Source organism: Delphinapterus leucas, chromosome 3 (genome assembly GCF_059928025.1).
Source record: "Delphinapterus leucas isolate spDelLeu-1000000601 "Yukka" chromosome 3, BTC_Dleu_Yukka2, whole genome shotgun sequence".
Lineage (NCBI taxonomy): Eukaryota > Metazoa > Chordata > Mammalia > Artiodactyla > Monodontidae > Delphinapterus > Delphinapterus leucas.
Window position 1 is genome coordinate 142,780,406 of NC_143131.1, and position 21,330 is coordinate 142,801,735.

At 43.9% G+C, this 21,330-nt stretch overlaps 1 protein-coding gene across 1 annotated transcript in view; it reads left to right on the forward strand.

The window, feature by feature from the left end:
• The window catches only part of TENM2 (teneurin transmembrane protein 2), a 465,471-nt gene that overhangs the window by 42,632 nt on the left and 401,509 nt on the right, over nucleotides 1-21,330 (forward strand). Inside the window, exon 3 of the mRNA XM_089909643.1 lies at nucleotides 10,183-10,392. Coding sequence (XP_089765769.1) covers nucleotides 10,183-10,392 — 210 coding nt within the window. The remainder of the gene's footprint in view (nucleotides 1-10,182; nucleotides 10,393-21,330) is intronic.

Genomic DNA, 21,330 nt, shown 5'->3' on the forward strand with positions numbered 1-21,330 from the left:
GAGCATGGGCTCTAGGTGCGCGGGCTTCAGTAGTCGTGGCACGCAGGCTCAGTAGTTGTGGCGCACAGGCTCAGCAGTTGTGGCTCACGGGTTCTAGAGCGCAGGCCCGGGAGTTGTGGCGCACGGGCTTAGTTGCTCTGCGGCATGTGGGATCTTCCCAGACCGGGGCTCGAACCCGTGTCCCCTGCATTGACAGGTGGATTCTTAACCACTGCGCCACCAGGGAAGTCCTGAGCCAGACATTTAGAAAAATAAATATATTAACATATTACAAGTACAATGATAGAAGGATGTCCTGGGCAACCAGTGGGTGGAGTGATCAGGAAAGATTTACAAAGAAGATGATGCTTGAGCTGAGTCTTTCAGGAGGTTTGCAGGAGAAGATTGAGACTATCAGAGAGGAGGGATGGGAGGGGAAGATAGATATTCAGTAGTCCAGTTACTTTGATGTGGTTAGGGTATAGGAAATGAGGGCGCCTGGCAAGAGAGAATTCCATGCAAGAGTTTGAACTGTATTATGTAGGCAATGGGGAGTCCTGGGAGATTTAAGAAGGATGACAGGAACGAATCTGTATATTCAGAAATATGTTGGCTCTTGAATGGAGGGGAGAAACACAGGAGCGAGGGATACCAATTACGGGGAAGCTAGAACCATAGCCTAGGCTGTGCCATTCAATATGGTAGCCACTGGGCACATGTGGCTATATAAACCTAAATTAATTAAGAATTCCGTTCCTCATTTGCACCAGTCACATTTCAAGTGTTCAATAATCACATGTATTAAACATTATCGACCTAAAACATGCCTGTCATCAAAGAAAGTTCTATAGGACAGCACTGATCTAAACAACTACACATCACCAAAATAGTAATGCTATCTCATCTTAAAGGAGCTGAGAGATGTAATTAAGGTGCCTGTGTCAAGGAACTAGGAATTTCTGGTCAGAACGTATCTGAGGATCCCTTGCCTTTCGGTAAAGATTTGTGTTGCTTCAGGTGAAATAGATTTGTGTCCTCAAATGGGGAATCTGTACAGATTCATTGCATTTCATCTGATGAATATGAAAAGGCTGGCATTAAAAAAAGTTATAGAAATCATATTACTTCAAAAATAAACTCTCCCCTCTATCTAGAGCCCGATCTATATTTGACACCTTCCAAAGTGCAATGCTGCCAGGAAGATGTGATATATAAACAGGCAAGTTGTCAGTGAGATCTAGGAATGACACTCAAAGACATGGAGCCCCAAACTGTGAAGACAGTTCATGCTTGAAGCTCCTGAAAGAGGCCCTTTAACTGGGGCGAGTCCAACCGCCTGCCACTCTTCTGATAAATTATGTATAATAGCCTGTGCAAAATCGAGGTAGTTGTGCCAGGGCCATCTGAAAACCATTTGTTTTTGAGAAGATGCTTAACTGGGCTTCAGTGAGTTCAGTGAAGTGTGAGTGAAGGGGGCAATTATGTCTTCTGTAAAAAGAAAAACTTGAAATGGGCTGATCTGGAATAGCTCAAACCCAGTTAAGCCAATATTGCCTCATTGAGAAGACATAAGAGGTCATCATGAAGATTCCTCAGGTGAGATTCACTCACCTACACACGAGTTGGAACATTCTCCCCTGAATCTCTTGTGTCTGTAAAGGCAGCCCAACCATTTCTTGACGAACAGGTCTCTCCCACTTCTGGAGAAAGGCAACTTACAACGTCCCTCAGTGACAAATTAGATTTGCTTTGCGGAACTTTTCCCTCTCTTTAACCTAAATTCCCCAATTGCCACTTAAACTTATTTGCTTGAAGGTTTCTTGGGAGAGGGGGAAAAGCTAACTGAATCCAATATTTACTTCTAATATCAACCTAATTCTTACCAACTGGAAAAAAAGAGCTACTTAGAAACTGACCATGTGACATAAAGGATATTAATCTGAAGCCATCACACATGCTGACCCAGAGTTTCTCAACCTCGGCACTGTTGACACTTCGGGCTGGAAATTCTTTGTTGTGGTGGACAGTCCTGTGCGTTGTAGGATGTGTAGCAGCATCTCTGGTCTCTGCTCACTAGAGGCCAGTAGCATCCTCTCCCTTCCCCACCCCCATCCCACTGAATTGTGACAACCAAAATGTCTCAGGGCATTGCCAAATGTTCCCTAGGGCAGCAGTCCCCAGCCTTTCTGGCACCAGGGACCAGTTTCACGGAGGTTCAGGCAGTAATGCGAGCGATGGGGAGAGGCAGATGAAGCTTTGCTCACTCACCCACCGCTCACCTCCTGCTGTGCGGTCGGATTCCTAACAGGCTGCGGGCCGCTACCAGTCCGCGGCCCGGAGGTTGGGGACCCCTGCCCTAGGGGGCAAAATTGCCCCCTGTTAAGAATGGCTGATCTAGCCTAACATGTATATATGTTAAATATATGCAGCCTGCTACGGGGAATATAAATACATAATATGATGTAAAAATATACATATATGTGTGTACATGCCTATATTTTGATTTTCAGATGCTCTGTTCATTGAGGTCATTTTGCATTCTACAGTTATGATTGAAACTACTATCTCTGTTCTTTTTTAAACTTTCAGATGCAGGCAAGAAATTGAGTCTTGGGTGAGTCTCTCTCACTACCTCCAAGATCGACGTATTTATTCTAAGGCCCAGTCCAGCTAGAAAGTGATTTGAGTTTCTCTGCAATGCCAAGGGCAGAAAGCTGCTGCAGTGCATGCTTGATTGGTAACAAGGAGACACCCATTTGCCTGCATCTCTCCCCCACTCCCTGATGCCCACAATATTCTTATAAATAGACAAGGTACCGCCTACCATAAATTGTTTCTCTGGGACCCCACGTGTTCAATTTCTCATGATTTAATAGGAAGACAGTCCTGTTATAGAACATGAACATTTCATAATTCTGGAGGTCTTCTGTGCTGAAATGTATTCCAGGTCTTCTACTAAACAACTGTATGGCATTGGCCAGATCATTTTCTCACTTCGGCTTGGTAGTCAGTTTTAGGCGGGATGCTTTTGGTTCTGAGTGACAAAAACCAACTGAAACTGGCTTAAAGAAAAACCAAAACAAGAAAAGAGGGTTGGGTGGAGAATAAATTGGTTCATATATCGAAAAGTTTAGTGGCAGCGTTCCATTAATAATGGCTGAATCCAGGTATCCTAACGATGCCATCAGAATATCTCTCCCCGCATCTTACACCTCAACTTTCCTCCCTGCAGACCCCTTTCTCAGGCAGCCTCTCCCCTTGAGTGGCAAGACGGCTTTATTTTTCCAGCCTCACCATCTCCCAGACTCAACCCCAAGAGGAAAGAATGACAAGACCCCATAACTGTCACACGGCCATGCACACACAGTAGGTGCTTGTGAACCGACTGGAACTGATAAGCTGCAAGTGTCATTGGCTCCATCTGGGTCCCCGGCATCTATCATGTGTCAAACACAGCCTTACGTATATCATCTCCAGTCTTCACAGCAACATGTGAAGTTAGTGTCATCGAAGAGCCCCAGAGAAGTAAAGTTAGTTGCTTAAACTCACACAGAAAGTGGCAGAGCTCAGTCAGCCGGGCTCCAAAGTCTGTGCCCTCTCCATTCCCCACTTGGGCTTTGGAGGACAGATAAAAGCGGGTAGGCCAAGAAACTAAGGATGGATTGCACAGTACAGAGACAGGAATACTGCAGGCAGGAAGGCAGAGATACACATTTGCAAAAGACCACTGGACGATCACGTCCATTGGAGTCCAGGGTTTCATTTGGGGCAGAGTGGAAAATGAGAATGGGGTGGGTTGGATGATGAAGCCGATTAACAGGTGAATTTGAATGTGAGCTAACTCCAGGTTTGGGAAGAGCCCACTGTAGTTTTGGCAAAACACAAACTGAAGTTCAGATCTTGGTTCTGCCTCTTGGGTGTGTTACTAACATCCCTGAGTCTCTAGACAGTGTTGTTGTGATCATTGTGGAAGGGTATGTGAAAAATCCCCGAGCCTGGTACTTGGCACATAAAATAGGCTGAATAGGTGTGCAGTGGCTTCGTCCGCGTTCCTTCAGCTGGAGGTAGGGAGTCCGGTTAGATTTGTTGTCAGGGTCTGCAGACGTGGTGGTGGCCATGACTGCCATGGCCCAGTGCCTCACTGAGCCCACCATACCTTGAAGAATGTCCCACCACACAGCCCTCTGCGAGTTCCATGTGCTAGGTAGAGCTTAAAAGATTGAATGCGCCTTCCTGAACGATGTTCTCGTGGAACTCCAGAGAAAGTGGGTCCACATCCCTCAACTATTCATTGATTACAAACAAAAAGGAGGACATAATCTCAAGCAGTGAAATTATTTCTATTTACATACATAGTCACATACCTCACTTTTCACTGTGTCAAAAACAGGGACTTCACAAACCCCAAATATTTGGGGGGAAATGGATAATTTAATCAGACATCTGAATAAATAGCTAGTGTTCGGAACTGTCATTAGGACCATTGTTTAAATTCTCTAACCAACTGTTTTGCTTTTGTTAATGCAGTCCTTTTGCAATACTCAGCTTTAACACAAAAGCTATATTTTTATTAATCCTTAAACGTACAAAGCTGCAGAGGATTTCCCGTTTCTGACTTAAGGATTGCTTTCTCTCTTTATAAATCATGTATCGTGTGTGAGCAATCACTGTGGCTGTTTATGGTTAATTACCTCACCTAGGATGATCTCGATGGTGCCTTCCAGAAGAGGGCCAGTCAGTCTGGGGTTCACACCTTTTTCGTTTTTTTAACAATCACGCTTCTCTAATACGGACAAGAGTAGAATGGACCATTCAAGGCTTGGGTTTTGGCGTCAGAATGCTTGAGTTCAAATCCCAGCCAGTTCTGCTAGTGGTACAATGTTAGGAAAGTTAGTCCATCTAAGCCTCAGTTTCTTCACCTGTAAAAGGGGATGATAATAGGATTTTGTTCATAGAAAATTGTGCATGTAAAAAGAGTACATGTAAAATACTTGGCTTAGCACAAAGCAAGATCACATGTATAATTGATAATGAAGTCATTTAACTTATTATTTTATATGTAATTATTCTTCATGCTGTTTGTTTTGCTTTGTTTTGACTGTCTCCCATCCATGTCTCTCTACTCCACCAAATATCCTGACACCCCGTCCCTGCCTAGATCAATTATACATTGTCTACACAGAACATTTTAATATCAGCTGGCCATTAACCTTTTGAGTGAAAAAGGAACTCGTTTGAAGTGAATTTGGGGATTGATCTGCAACATGCCCTCCATCATAAATTAGTGAATGACTATGTTAGCAACAGTTGGGCAAAGCAGCAATTTCATGGGTGATACTTACTGCTTTGGGGATGGAGAGGAGATTGTAGCCCTTTAATCTTGGGTGGGAGAACTAAAGCTGGCTCCAAATCAGTTTAAGAAGGAAAATAGAGCTGTAATTGAGACATTGGGAGTTAAAGTAATGTGACTTAAACCGCAGATGCTGTAGGATAATGTTTTCAGGTGTGACTGAAGCAGATGGTGGATAAAGTCCCGGAGCATAGATGGCAAATATGCTCTGTGCATCTGCTACCTTTCACCCCCACTCCTTGTCCACGATTTTTCTAAGTGGTGATACCACCGAAACCCGGGCATCCTCAGAATCATTCTCAACACAGCCTTCCAAACAGCCGCTCCCAATCTATCAGAGTTCACATGGAACTGTTCTGTCTGGCTGTAGGTCTTTCTTTCAATCAGAAAAATTTTAGGAGTTGACACCATCACAAAATCTTATTCATTTGGAAACAGATAAATCAGCACAATTTGAATTGGTCCGCATTTCTAAGGTCATGGGGAATCCAATCACACAGGTAATTAGACTTTGATTTACATGGGGATCTTGGAAAACACACATACACACCCACACATATACAAGACCATATGAGTTTAATGAATGACATATCGCTGCCTTTGCGTGTTTCCTCTTGCTTTTTAACGGACTGATTAAACCCAGTTTTCTGTACATTTGCTGTGGACTCTATACCCATTCAGAATGATACTTCAAAAATAGTTTGGGGGTCAGGGAGCCCCCGTAGTGCATAGAATAGGAACTGGGTAAGGACATAGCCCCTGGTTACATGCCCATCCCACGCTAAGTATTTTAGTAAGAAATCCGGGTCTATAAAGTGAGCCTGTATAAGTTCCAGCTTTCTCCCCTGTACTTTGGAACCTGTTTGTGTCGGTACAGATGGTCTCTGTCAGTTGTAACAGTCATGGGGAAAAATGTAGCATAAGTGAACAAAATTAGCAAATGACATAGCAAATAGAGAACCACGTACAATTTGGCTGAGGGCAGATCTAGGGACTGAGAAATTTCCCAAGTAGTGGTAGATACCAGGTAGAGAATTTAAGGCGCTACCAAGGCATAGATTTTAAGGAGGCATGGATTTTACAGGAATCAGACAATTCTGTGATGTGTATTCCAATACACTGGAATAGCCCCAGTGCTTTCACTGTGTTAGGAGTGCTCTTGCATTGTCTGTATTTGTATAAATTAAAAGGCATTTCTTTCTGTACTATAGGAAATGAATTCATGCTGAACACAATTTCAACAAGTTCACGTAAAGAATGATTTCACAGCAACTATCATATCAGGCCCCTGGAAAATTGCCCCTGAACTTCAGTTCCACCTCAGTCACTCAAAGGAATTTAAAAATTGGCTCCCAGCCATCCTTCAACATGCAGTTTCAGATATGCCTCAATAATACAAACTTTAAAGCCTATTGATTGTGAGTTAAAATCTGTTCCTGCCAGGGCCCCGCTGCTAAGTGGACGTCAATGCCAACTTCACAGTGCCCTGGTCAGGACGCTCCTGCAACCAGGAGCCTTGAAGAAGGTGGAGGGCGACATGGCTGTGAAAGAGCCACTTTGAACTTCATAACAAAATTACGAGAAAAGCTTTGAACTCTACCGGCTGATAGCTGCTATCAGTGGTTATTCAAAGAAATGTTTCTTACTTGAAATCTCGAGAGTGCCTTGGGATGGGGAGATGGGGAACTGGAAATATGATTTCCTGTCCATCACCTCCCCTCCTTGTACGTCACTGTCTTCCTTTTTTTGTCACCCTGCTGTTTGGGCAAACACCATGCAGACAGGGTGAGAGGGTAGATTTGGGAATAGACAAACCTGGCCCCCGTCACTTGCTAGCTAGGCAATCTCACTTCGTTGTGCCTCGGTTTCCTCATCTGCAAAATGGGGATTATAACCGTTCTAACCTCATGGAATTGTCTTCAGAATTAAATGAGATCATCTGTGTACAGTGACTGGCGCTGTGACTGGCAGATAGTCGTCGTGCAAAAACATCAGCAGTTAACGTAGTGATCATGATGGTAACATTGTTATTAGAAGAAGGCTTTGGGGGGAAATCACATTGATTAAATGTGAGTACTGGTTCTGATGACACTGATGTATTCAGTCTACCTTTGCCAGATCATCTCACAGAAATATCATGCCTCTTATACGGCTCCCAAACAGTTATGAATGAACTAAATATTTCAACTCAAACTTCATTCATCCATTGATCTGTTTCAGGGATGGTTCTTCTTCAGCTGTGTTACTGAGCCCCTAACATTTAAGCTTTAAGGGTACCTCATTTCCTATCTCTTTCTGCCACCCCCACCCTCAAAAAGGGTAATAGGCTAGTGGTTTGATGCCTCTGTGCTATTGTTAGTTGTATTTCCTCTCGCCAGGAGTCCCTTTCCTTTTCTTTTGAAGATTGCCCAGACACCACCTTTCCCAGGAATCCTTGTTTGGCTCTCCACCACTACCTCCACCTGGCCAGGCCAAACCAAGTGTCCCTTTTCTGGGTCCCCACAGAACCATATTCTTACATGAGACCATCCTGCCCCTTATCAGGTGGTATTGAAATGATGTGTTTTACTCTCCGTCTCTCCCACTAGACTGTGAGCTCTCTGAGGGCAGGGCTGATGTCTCATTTATTTCTGTATCTTCAGCATCCAGCAGAGTGCCATTTGGAGGCCCTCATACCTTTTTTTTTTTTAATTAATTAATTTATTTATTTATTTTTGGCTATGTTGGGTCTTCATTTCTGTGCGACGGCTTTCTCTAGTGGTGGCAAGCGGGGGCCACCCTTCATCGTGGTGCGCGGGCCTCTCACTATCGCGGCCTCTCTTGTTGCGGAGCACAGGCTCCAGACGCGCAGGCTCAGTAGTTGTGGCTCACGGGCCTAGTTGCTCCGCGGCATGTGGGATCCTCCCAGACCAAGGCTCGAAACCGTGTCCCCTGCACTAGCAGGCAGACTCTCAACCACTGCACCACCAGGGAAGCCCCTTCATACATTTTATTCATTCACAATGAGCTATCAGTAAGGAGCATTTAATGCACCGAGCAATTGATCAGGAAATACAATTTCAAAAGTGATGACAAAAATTAACATGCATCTGAGGTGCCTGAAAATGCCTCCACACACATAGTGCATCTCAAAGCAGGAAAACAGGTTTCTTCTGCCTGAGTGGAAACTCTAGCCTGGTTCTTAAGTTTGCTTTCTTCATACCTTACCCTTTCCTCCGCAACGCCCAATTCAGGGCACATCCCCTGGGCTGCAGCTCTTGGCTCATTTTTCTGAGCTTCCCAGATGAACAAACCAGCAGACAAGCAGTCACAATGACCCCAAGACGTAAGCGTGAATCAGGGGAAAGTCCACACGGCAATTATCTTCACTCAGCAATTTGGCTGCCAGGACCTCCCTGCCATGGGAAAATAGAGGTTGCAGCAGCCTTCTGTGCGGCAGGAGAACTTCTTGACCCAAGGCCAGCTCCAAGGCACTGCCCGTACCTCCTGCCAGGACGGCTGCTCCTCCCCGTGGCCTGATGTGGCTTTTCTTTGTAGGAATCCCCCCGTGATATCCAGGAGAACCGCATGGTGGAGAGGGTGGTGGCACTGGCCAGTCCTTCGAGATGCAAATACGTCACCCTCTCTGCTTCTCCTCCGCTTCTTCCCCAAACTAATTAACTTGGTTTTAGTCTACCTTATTTATCTGTTCATTCATTCAACAGGTGCTATTTGTGAGGAAGATACTGAGGATATAGGGGTGAATAAAATAAATAGATATATCCACCTTCAGATAGTAATAAGGGCTTTAAAGAAATGTAAACAGGCTAGTAGGATAGAGCAGGTAAGTGGGCAGTTTTCAAGAAGGCAAACAGGGAAGGCTTGAATGAAGAGAAGAAGCAGGTCCGTGCGTATCAGTGATGTGCCGAGTAGGGGAGAATGTTCCACAGAGAGGGGACAGGAAGTGTGAAGACTCTGAAGATAGAATGGTGTGGCGCGTTCAAGCAACAGAAATAGAGATGGCACATTGGCTGGAGATTAAGGGGCCAAGTGGAGTGTGGTTAAGGACCACTTCCAGAGGTGAGTGAGAGAGGCACTTACTGCCGGAGTAGGAGAGACATGGAGGGCATCATAAGGAGTTTGGGTCTCTTTCTACAGGCAATGGGAAGCCATTGGAGAGTGCCAAGCAGGAGAGTGATATGACCCAACTTCTATCATTAAAATAGCATTCTGGGGCTTCCCTGGTGGCGCAGTGGTTGAGAGTCCGCCTGCCGATGGAGGGGGCGCGGGTTCATGCCCCGGTCCGGGAGGATCCCACATGCCGCGGAGCAGCTGGGCCCGTGAGCCATGGCCGCTGAGCCTGCGCGTCCGGAGCCTGTACTCCGCAACGGGGGAGGCCACAGCAGTGAGAGACCCGCGTACCGCAAAAAAAAAAAAAAAAAAAAAAAAAAAAGCATTCTGGCTGCTGTAGAGAAGGGCGAGAGACAAAGGGAGATATAGATTGCGTATGACGAGAGTGGAAGCAGGGAGAACCTCAGGGAGCTAGTCCGTTGAGAGATGATGGAGACTTCAGTTAGGACCATAGCAGGAGAGAGAGAAGGAAGTGGATGTTTCCCTGACTGATTCCATTTCAGCTGTGTAGATGGATACTTCCACTCATGCCCGTTTTCTGAAATACGCAACTATGGTCGTATGAATTTGGACATTTGGAGAAACCTCAAACCACTTGAAAAAATACATCTGGAGCATTTTTTTTCTTTTCTTCTTTTTTTTTTTTTGGCTATTTGTATTGTGAGGTGGTTGCAATGTAACTTTCTCTGGTTGCTCTCATGACATTCATTGCTGACCTTTGACCCCTCTGTCCTCTTTCCCAGGTCGTCCCATTCCACCTACATCCTCGTCTAGCCTCCTCCCATCTGCTCAGCTGCCTAGCTCCCATAATCCTCCACCAGTTAGCTGCCAGATGCCATTGCTAGACAGCAACACCTCCCATCAAATCATGGACACCAACCCCGATGAGGAGTTCTCCCCCAATTCATACCTGCTCAGAGCATGCTCAGGGCCCCAGCAAGCCTCCAGCAGTGGTAAGGAAACTGTGGTGTCTGAACATGTTGTGTGTGTGACAGTCTCGAGTCTCCTGCAAAATGACAACTGTGAAACAAGGGCTGGGGAGAAGGTGGTGTGGGGAGCGGGGAGGTGAAGCGCGCTTGTCGTTTGGTGGCATTGCAGTTCCAGAGTATGTTGGTTTAAAGGCTGCAGTTACTGAAGAGGCGTTGCTTAGCTGAACAGAGTGGGAGGAATTTGCCCACCGCTGCATGTGACAGCATGCAGGTCTCAAGGGGGAAGTGCAGAGAGACGATGGAATATTGAATGCTGTGTTACTACAATTCTGGTCATAGCCAAGTGACCCCGGACACCCTCACGTGCCCAGTGTGTGTGCATCTCAGATCTCTTGTTTTTCTGATGGTTGGCTTCTGACTCTTTCTTGCTTGTTTAGATGATTTGGCGATTAAAATGTGTTCCCTTGACATGAATGCTGAATGTCTGGCCAAGTCTGAAGTGTTTGGGGGTGACCTCTCCTCTAACCCTCTATTTGTCCCACTTCACTTGAAATTAACAAGCTGATTGCGTGGTACCATGATATATACTGCCTCTAAATCCCTGGTTCTCATGGTGATTTTCACATTCACAGAGCAAAGGGACTGGTCACAGCGTTCCATTCCCCTTTTGAGGATTTTGTGGTGCCCGCCTCAGTTCCACATCTCTAAATCTTAGGTGGAATTGACCCAAGTCCCACACTAGCCCTGCCTTATTTCAGTCTCTGCTGTTGGTGGTATGTTCACAAAACATGTGAGTGTAGGATTGAGCGATATCTAGGGTTAAGCACCCATGGGCCCGAGGGAGACATTTGCAAAAATTAATTGCTTCCGACCCCAAGGCTTTGGAGTTATCTTTTGAGTTGGCCACTGGTGGTGTTCCTTAGCATGTCCCATCAAAGGCAATCCAGAGCTTTCCACGCCAAGAGTGTTTCTTGATGGGATTGTGTTTTAGCTCCACCCATGAGTATATGCCACCAGTGGCCTCAACCTCTACAATTACAGAGGACCTCGTAAATACATTTAAGATGATTCATTCAGGAGATGGAGTGATGTACTGCTACTTATGATGGCCTATGCCCTTCTTCAAAGCCAGGCCTGATATATTTAGTAAACTCATATTCTTTTTCAAAAAAAATTACCTAATCAAATCTCTCATCAAATGAGCAATCCATTGTTGATATTATAAAGGCCTTTAATCTACCATAAATCTTTATTAGAACTCATCAGAACTTCTAGTTTGAGAGAAATGTGATTATGGCACTCTTAAAATGACATTACATCATTGGGGTGATTGGTTTATCATTTGGAGAAGAGACATCAATCATGACTAGCGTAACCACACAGTAAATGAATTCAACCTTTCTACCGCGGAACAATGACACTGTAATTGCTCAAAATCAGGCTTAGAATGAAATCGGAAAATGCTCTTTCTTCAAATATGATGTTAACTTAATGGAATATATTATGAAAAATCATGTTTGAGGAAATACTATATAATTAAAAATATGTGGAAATATATTCCCTTTTTTTCTTTCATCATAACCTGATTTTAGCTACAGGATCTTTTTTTTTTTTTTTTTTTTTGCTGCAGAGATTATGTTGCATTTAATTGAACTATCCTCGCTTATGTTTTGCTGCCTTTTATTTCATACTATGTAATTGTGATGAATATTGTATTATAAAGTACAAGACGCTTTTGAAATGAGGTGCACCTGCTGAGAGCTTTTTTAAAAAGATGATTATTAGCAAGAAAATGAGCTTTTAAAAACTATATCCTTTTATGCCTATATGTATACCCAAGCCAAGTTGATTTCCATAAGAGGGGTCAGTTCTTAATCTCAGGGCTGTCTAGAATGTTTTCTTAGTAATAACGCTGTGAGTGATTTCTTTTCTTTTGGACGTTGTATCAGATTGTGAGTGGTTGATAGGGAGTTTTTGTTGATTTTCTGCCTAATCAAGACCTCATTTTGGTGGACACAACAGATGTGTGTGTTCAGAGTCAAACTTATCCATTTTTTCATCACTCACACCAATTTGTTCAGCTCACTTAAGATTGATAGCAATGTAAGCTTCAGTAACGGCAAAATACCACAGACAATTTGAGGGTCCATTTTCATCCCACACAAGAAGTACCCTGATACGATTTCTTCACCCTTCGGGGTGAAGACACCAATGTGCAACATCCTTGTTTTCAGGGGGGTACTTACCTGAGAACTGGTTAAAGCTCCGGCCAACACGCAGCCATTCAAAATTCTTGACTCTGGCCCAGCACTGAAGTGAGTGCAAATCAAGTTCAAATGTGTGTGCTCACGTGTGTGTGTGTGTGTGTGTGTGTGTGTGTTGCAGAATGGATTTGGGGTCCAGGACAAATTGGGGATTCTATCAAGATCTGAATGCAGTTGCCATGAATTTAAATTTGACATAAAGGATTGAAAATAGAATTTGACACAGAAGGTGCAAAGTACAGAGCCGCGCCTGGGTGTTCTGAATTGAGTTTGATGAAAAGGGGCTGGGTTTTTCGGTCGGTGCGGAGGCACAAAGCAAGCGACCATGTGATTGATTATGTTATGTTTAGCTGGTTAATAACACAGAGCTTTTGAATTTGGTCTCTTGGCAATGACCTTGTGCTTTGAAGATCTGGTCCAGTTTGGTCTTCGCCTCTTTCTTAGGTGAAATAAAACCCCTTCCAACACTTTCTTCAGCCCATACATGACAGTGAAAGAATTATTTCCTGCTGTCCTCTTACTGTTGCTGTTATGACTTGACGTTAGTGAAGCCCGTCATTAGGAGGGTGATTGCACTCACTTCCTGCCCAAAGAGCCTCTGTTCTAAAGAGACAGACTGGACATAAACTGTACAACTAAAACGTTTTTGACAGGAACACCTCCTCAAAGCAACAGAAAAACTTCACCTTTATGGTTCCACCGTCATTATGTTCTATGACTGTAGTGCATCCTTTAGTGGACAGTACTAAAACCTTGGCACCTTTGCAGCCAATTTGCTCTCACCTTCAATCTATGCCAATCGTGCGGATACCCAGGTACAGCTAGTGAGATGCTTAGCAGAGGACCGTTTCCCATCACCTCAAGCATTTTCTTCCAGATAGCTGAACTCCAGCAAGTGGCTCATCCTGTGTTCTGACCTTCTGCCGGGACAGGTCAGCTTCAGAGATGTTTCTTGTCTATAGCAGCATACTTTCAAATCTATGAAATAACTCACCTCGAAGAAAAAAATCTGGATCTCAGTGGCAGCATAATGGAGGCTCCTGCCGATGGACAGATAAGACTACCTTCCAAATCAGAATGGGGTTTGCACTTTGCTCTCAGAATATGAGGCAGAAGATACCCGGGCAGCCACGTTATGGTCTAAAAGCATTGGCTTACCTCCTCCACTCTAAAAGGTTGAGTTTTCGTTTTCTTGAAAGTCTAAATAGAAGGAGTTTGGAATACTCATTAGTAACATCAAATGATACAGAAGAAATGTAACCAGTATGCCTCTGCCAGGACCCTTTCCATAGGTTCTGTGTGGCAAAGGAGCTGTCCCTTCTGGAGAGTGTCAGTTTGTTAAAGTGCATTGAAGGTGCCCAGCTTTTTTTTTTTTTTTTTAATAACATCTTTATTGGAGTATAATTGCTTTACAATGTCGTGTCAGTTTCTGCTGTATAACAAAGTGAATCAGCTATACGTAAGCATGTATCCCCATATCCCCTCCCTCTTGCGTCTCCCTCCCACCCTCCCTATCCCACCCCTCTAGGTGGTCAAAAAGCACCAACCAGCTCTTTTTCAAAAAGCAACGCCTTGGTTAATTCTAAAGAACGTAATACTTCAAAACCAGCAAGCTCCCGGTTCCCTAGGGTGGTCCAGGAATTCAGTTGCCTAGCTAATTTAATGATTCTCTTGTTTATCTGGCATCATAAAGCAAAAGACCTTTACTCATTCAGTAATTCAGCCATCCATTCATTCATTCATTCCTTTTCTTACATCTTCCCTATAATTTGTGACAGCTTATAACAATTTTTTTTTGAAACTGGAGAGCTATAAAATGATACAGTAAGGATAAAGGGAAAAATCTAGGGGGAAGAACGTACACGTAGGCTTATATACTATACATAAAGTCCTGTTCCGTTATTTAAGATATAAAATTTGATTCTAAGCTTCCTAGAAACCAGAGCAAAAAGAGAGCAAAGATGCACAACATCTGTGAGATAAAAGCAAATCAACTGACAGCATCGGGGAAATTCTGTGAATGCTTATAGTGAGGTCAGAAAGAAATCTCTCTTACAGGAGATGATGTGTGCATTCCAGATGAACGATTCTCAGGAACATGCCATAATTCATATGCTAAAGAATATCCTGTCACAACGTCTTATAACCTCCCTCCACATAAGCCATAGAGAATATTTTCACTTAAAAAACCATTCTACTAATGCACCAAAATTGCACAGCCCAAGGGCAAAACTTGACTTGGTCCGTCCATAAACCTTAGTTCTATAAAGGAGCGTGTAAGCCATATGCCCCATAGACAATAGACCTTAAATATCATTGCTCATAGCTAAATGTTTACAGGAATTAGCCAACTTTGGGGTGATAGTCGCCCCCCAGAACCTGAAAAGCAGATGTTCTATGTTACAAATTTGTCTTGACAGCCATTGAGAAGTGAGAAATGATATCCTCTCCTGAAGACTAAAGCACTGCCCCAGACAGCCTCACTCATCTGGCTTCTCCCACCATCCACGGGGCTGGATGTGGGATGAGGAAGAAGGGGGGGTGCACAGAAATTTTTTAAGTTAATGAAAGGTCTTCCCCTTATATATTTTAGGTTTGGGGAAGAATTTTTCCTTTCATATGTTACAAATTTTCTTGCCTCCTTAAACAGATTATGCCCACTATAATTTAATTTAGTTTAGGATTTCCTGAATAGCTCACAGCAATTCTTACGCACATGGATGATTGGACTGTGCTGATAATACGAAGTCATTTTCTTTTAGAAGTCGTTCTACATTGTGAAGCTGTTTATCCGACCTCTTTTAAGGTCCCGCATTTTAACTTTAGTCTGTTCTTTCTAGGCTGTTGTTTCTTCTCTCAGCTTCACTTCATTACGCAGAAACCTCCACTGGAGGATTCCTGGTGTCAGTCCACAATAGATGCTCAATACGTATTTATTAAATAAATGAATTAATTAGTGTCTTCAGTAACTGCTAAATGTAATGTTTTTCATCATGTATGAATGAAGAAAATGGATCCTAATGGGGAAGGAAGGCAGGTTAGACTATCCCAGCTCAGGGAAGTATACTTATTTTACAAAACATATTCAATATACCTATTTTTTGTTTTGTCTTGTCTGTTTTTCTATGCTCTAGAACTTTGTAGATCGTCTTTAAATGAGAAGGTTTTGAAAAATAGTTTTTGTACATATCATGACAAGTAGTGGCAGAGCCAACGTAAGGGCCCCAGAGGGGGCCCCAGGTGGGAGCCTCAGTCAAAGGAGTCCTCACCTGTCTGGGAGAGATTTCATTCTTCACTCTTGATTTGGGGGTCAGGAAATCAAGTCCACATGTCATTTCCTCTCCCAAATTGGATTTGTTTTATGCATGAGTCCCTTGGTTCCCATTTCTCTTCCATCAACTTGGATGTCGGGGTCAGATGTTCAGAGCTACCTGTAATCCCCTTCTGGTTCCAGGCATTGGTTTGGCCACCTCTCCTCCAGAGGGGTTCCCAGCATACCAGCAGCGTGGAGTGAGTCCTGGATGCCATCTCAAGGCTGAGGAGGGCACACTCACCCCCTACTCTTGCCCTAAATGCAAAGCCCATGGGATTGGCTCTCAGCCCGAGGCCTTCTTCTCCCTCCATGCTAGCTATTATGCTGAGCATTTTATATACCTTACTTCATTTACTTTCATTTAACCGCCACCACATCCCAGTGCAGCAAGGATCGCCATCATACCCATTCTATTGATGAGAAGACTGTGGCACAAAGCAGTTAAGTGACCAAAGTCACAAAACTGGGAGATGAAGGGCCTGGGTTTCAAACCCAACCTTCCTAATTCCAGAGACTTTTCTCCCCACCCCTCTGTTAAATGTTAACCTCTAAAATATGTGTGTGGCTTATTGAAACAGAAGACAATGAATGCATTGCATTAAGGGGCATGAGTTACAGTGTTCGGAAGGTTGGGAAAAAACTGACACAGCATCACAAAATACTCCTCACCTCCACTGCTTGGCAAACACACATATCCCCTGACTCTTTCCAGAAGATTCTGGTTGAATAAGTTCAGGAGGAACCCAGGAACTGTGATTTCACTCCTCTCTTCGGATGATTCTTAGGGTCTGGCAAGTTTGGGAAGCATGAGTGTAATGGGAAGGCTCTAAAGTAGAAGCTGAAGAACTTAGTTTTTCTATACTCTGTCCCTGATTGAATCCACAGCACGATCTTTAATAATCCTGAGCCTCGGTTTCCCTACCTGTCAAGGTTGCGCATTGCCCCAAAAGGTCTCTGAGCTTCCCTTCTTGCTGTAACATTCTTTGTGTGTGTAAGTTCCTTGCATCCAGCTGGACCAGACTGTCCCCACGTTTATAGGCCCCCCCCAAACCCCCCTTACTGCATGGTGTGGATTTCACCCCACCGTCTAGGGCTTTGTCAAAATTGAGACCTACCCAGTCATGCAAAGTCGCTGCTTGCAGTTTCCCTGCAGAAGCTGAGAAGCGTGGTTTGGGGGTCTGATGACACTTGGTTGAAAATGTCAATATCCATCCCAGCAGGCAGAAGAAGCAAGCACCTGTACCACTGACCTGGGCTCCCAGAGAGCCTCACCCCAGCCTCTGAAACAAGGTCTTCCACTCTGAGATTGGGAATTGATAGTTCTCAGGGACTCTCTCGACATTGCTAAACAGAGGTTGGACCTTTTCTTGTTTTTATTTGTGCCTTCTTGTAATGCACTTGCGTGTGCATGTGTACACACACACAAACACGTAGTTTGTAGGTTCACCAATTTCCAGCCCGGCTAGGGCTGGGACTGCTGTTCTGCACCACAGTGCAAATGAGCACACAGGCAAGATGGACAGAGAATTCCTTTGGAGATGCGTAGCACAGAAGTGACATACAGCAGTGAGATGTTTCTTCTCAGCAAATAATCTTGCTATTGACAAAATTCCCAAGGTCGATAAGCACTGTGTACATTCTACCTCTCCATCTCTCTCCCTGGCTTCATGGTACATACAAGATGTCCTATATGTGACATCTTAACAGTTTCCTGCCCCTAACAATTTTTACCCAGATCTTCAGCTTCTCCCAATTTTTCTTCAAGACTACATTTAATTCTAACTAGCTTCTCGCACAATATTAAATAGCCATTTAAAAATGTGGTCCCAGGGCTTCCCTGGTGGCGCAGTTGTTGAGAGTCCGCCGGCCGATGCAGGGGACGTGGGTTCCTGCCCCAGTCTGGGAATATCCCACATGCCGCGGAGCAGCTGGGCCCGTGAGCCGTGGCCGCTGAGCCTGTGTGTCCGGAGCCTGTGCTCCGCAACGGGAGAGGCCACCGCAGTGAGAGGCCCGCGTACCGCAAAAAAAACAAAACAAAACAAAAAAATGTGGTCCCAGTCCCTTGCTAGAAATGTCTCAGTGCTCTATTAAATGGAAAGATAGATTTCTTTTACCAGTGGGCAGTTTCAACAGAAGTTATAACCCCAGTCCCTGGTAAATCTCTTAAACCCCTCCCAAAAATAATAATTAAGAATAACTGTAGAGCTTCCCTGGCGGCGCAGTGGTTGAGAGTCCGCCTGCCGATGCAGGGGACACGGGTTTGCGCCCCGGTCTGGGAAGATCCCACATGCCGCGGAGCGGCTGGGCTGGTGAGCCATGGCCGCTGGGCCTGTGCGTCTGGAGCCTGTGCTCCGCAACCGGAGAGGCCACAACAGTGAGAGGCCCACGTACCACAAAAAAAAAAAAAAAAAAAAAAAAAGAATAACTGTAGTCTATACTAGTTCGATTCAAATCATAGCTCAGCCACTTTCTAACACTGTGATCGTGAATGACTTACTTCACCTATGCCTCGTTTTTTTTAATCAGTAAAATAGTAATGAAAGTCTACAACTCCTAAAGTTGTCATGAATATTAAAGGACATTCTGATGCATCTGAATATCTTGAAAGGAGATTTAGATGGAAGAGAGATCAGGTTTGATGTTATTTATTTTTTACTTTAGCAAATACATTGTGATGAGATATACATAACATGAAAGTTACCTTTTTTTAAATATCATGTTTAAGTGTACCATTCTGTGGCACGAAGTACATTGACATTGTGGTGCACCTGTCACCACCGTCCATCTCCAGAACTTTTTCATCTTCCCAACAGAAACTCTCTACCCATTGAACACTAACTCCCTACTCACCCCAGCCCCTTGCAACCACCGTTTTACTTTCTGTCTCTATGAATTTGGCTACTCTAGGTACCTCAGATAAGTGGAATCACACAATGTGTGTCTTTTTGTGACCAGCTTATTTCTCTTAGTATAATGACTGCAAGATTCATCCATGTTGTGTCAGGTGTCAGAATCTCCTCCCTTTATAAGGCTGAATACTATTCTTTTGTATCTGTATACCACATTTCAATCATTCATTTATCAGTCACTAGACGCTTGGGTCATTGTCACCTTTTGGCTATCGTGATTCATACTGCTATGAGCACTGGTGTACAGATATCTGTTCGAGGACCAGCTCTGACTTCTTTTGGGTATATACCCAGAAGTGGAATCCCTGAATCGTATAGTCATTCTATGTTTAATTTTTTGAGGACTTGCCGTACCGTTTTCCACAGTGGCTATACCATTTTATTACCCCGCCAGCAATGCACAAGAGTTACAATTTCTCTACATCCTTCTAACACTTGTTATTTTCTGTGTGTTTTTTTTTTTTAAATAATTGCCGTCATAATGCACGTGAAGTGGTTTTGATTTGCATTTACCTAATAATTAGTGATGTTCAGCATCTTTTCATGTACTTACTGGCCATTTGTATATCTTCTTTGGAAAAATGTTTATTCAGGTTCTTTGCCCACTTTGTAATCAGGTTGTTTGTTTTGTTGTCGTTGTTGAGTTGTAGGAGTTCTTTATATACACGCATATCCCGTTCTATTGTGCTTTGCTTTATTGCGTTTCACAGATATTATGTTTTTTACAAATTGAAGGTTTGTGGCAGCCCTGAATCAAGCAAGTCTATTGGTGTCATTTTTCCAACAGCGTTTCCTCACTTCGTGTCTCTGTGTCACATTTTGTAATCCTTGCAAAATTTCAGTGTTTCATTCTTATTATGTTTGATATGGTGATCCCTGATCAGTGATCTTTGCTGTTATTACTCTGACTCACTGAAAGCTCAGATGATAGTTGGCATTTTTTAGCAATAAAGTTTGTTTTTTGTTTGTTTTGTTTTTGTGGTACGCGGGCCTCTCACTGCTGTGGCCTCTCCCGTTGCGGAGCACAGGCTCCGGGCACGCAGGCTCAGCGGCCATGGCTCACGGGCCCAGCCGCTCCGCGGCACGTGGGATCCTCCCGGACCGGGGCACGAACCCGCGTCCCCTGCATCGGCAGGCGGACTGTCAACCACTGCGCCACCAGGGAAGCCCTGTAAGGGCTTATTTTATAGCAGCCATCGTTTTAATGATTTTCACATAGGGCAGCTCATTTAATCCTTCTTACCAATGAGAACAGGAAAATCAGCCCTTGACGCTGGGAATTGGCCTGACACTAGCGTCTGGGCATAAGTGCTGTTAGGAGCTGGCCTGGCATTCCCAGCTAGGTCATGGTGTTCTCCCCTTGAACCTAAGCAAGCTTACCGAATACCAGCATTCATCAAGACCTCTCTGTGGTTGGGATAAAGTGAGATAAAGTGAAAGCAAGACCACGTCATAATCTTGCCTGAACACAGACAGAAAGCAAGTCACTATCCCAAACAGAAAAGTACAAAACACCCCCCTCTCCAGGCTGAAATGAGTGACTGTACTTTCTTTACCAATGGCAGTGTTATTAGCCTCTTCTAGTCCGTCTTCCTGTAGATGAAATATATTGCGATCCAATCAGGATCATTCCCACTGACTGACAGCACCAAATGGAGAGTGAACCGGTTTCTTTGGCCCCTCCCTAAAATCACTGACCACGGCCCTCTCTAATACCCTCTACTGAAGCACCCCATGGTGCCCCGCTGTGTATCTTCTCCCTCCTTGCAATGAGTTAATAAACCCATCTTTGTTTGGTTTGACCACAGTATGTTCCTAGTGGTGTTTTGGCTGGAGGACATTGACACCGTTATGCTGTGGGTTGGTATGATCTCCTGTTCAACAGATGGGACAACTGTGGAACAGAGAGGTTAAGTAACTTGCCCAAGCATACACAGTGAATCAGCAGTACAACAGGAGCAAAGAAATCAGTCTCTAGCATGATAGGTATATAGAAATTTAAGTAAATTTTTAAAAGACAGCTCCCAAAAAATTGGTTCAAGAAATAAAAAATAGTTATCATTTCCTACATGCCTCAGGTCTTAAACACTGAATAATGATCTAAGCATTATATCTGAAGGATGGGGCGATGGAAAAGTACATGTGTGGATGGGGCAGGTAGAAGAAGAAGCCTAGATCTGCCTTTTTCTAGTGAGAAGTTACTAGGTAATGCCTAAAATTGAAAATGCAAGAAATAGCAGCAAAGCCTGTTATTTATAGACCTGGAGATAAATACCAAAATAGTCAGCTAAAATAAAGGTAAATGTTGTTGCCTCTGGGAAAGAAGAAACTGGTGGTGATGCAAAAGGATTGCTATTTTTGAAGCAAACGCTGTAGAACTATTCGATTCTTTAAACTATGCGCATTTTTTCTCTTTTGACAAAAAGAAAAGAATTTTAAAAGAAAGTACAAGAGATTGGTCACGCAAAACACTTAA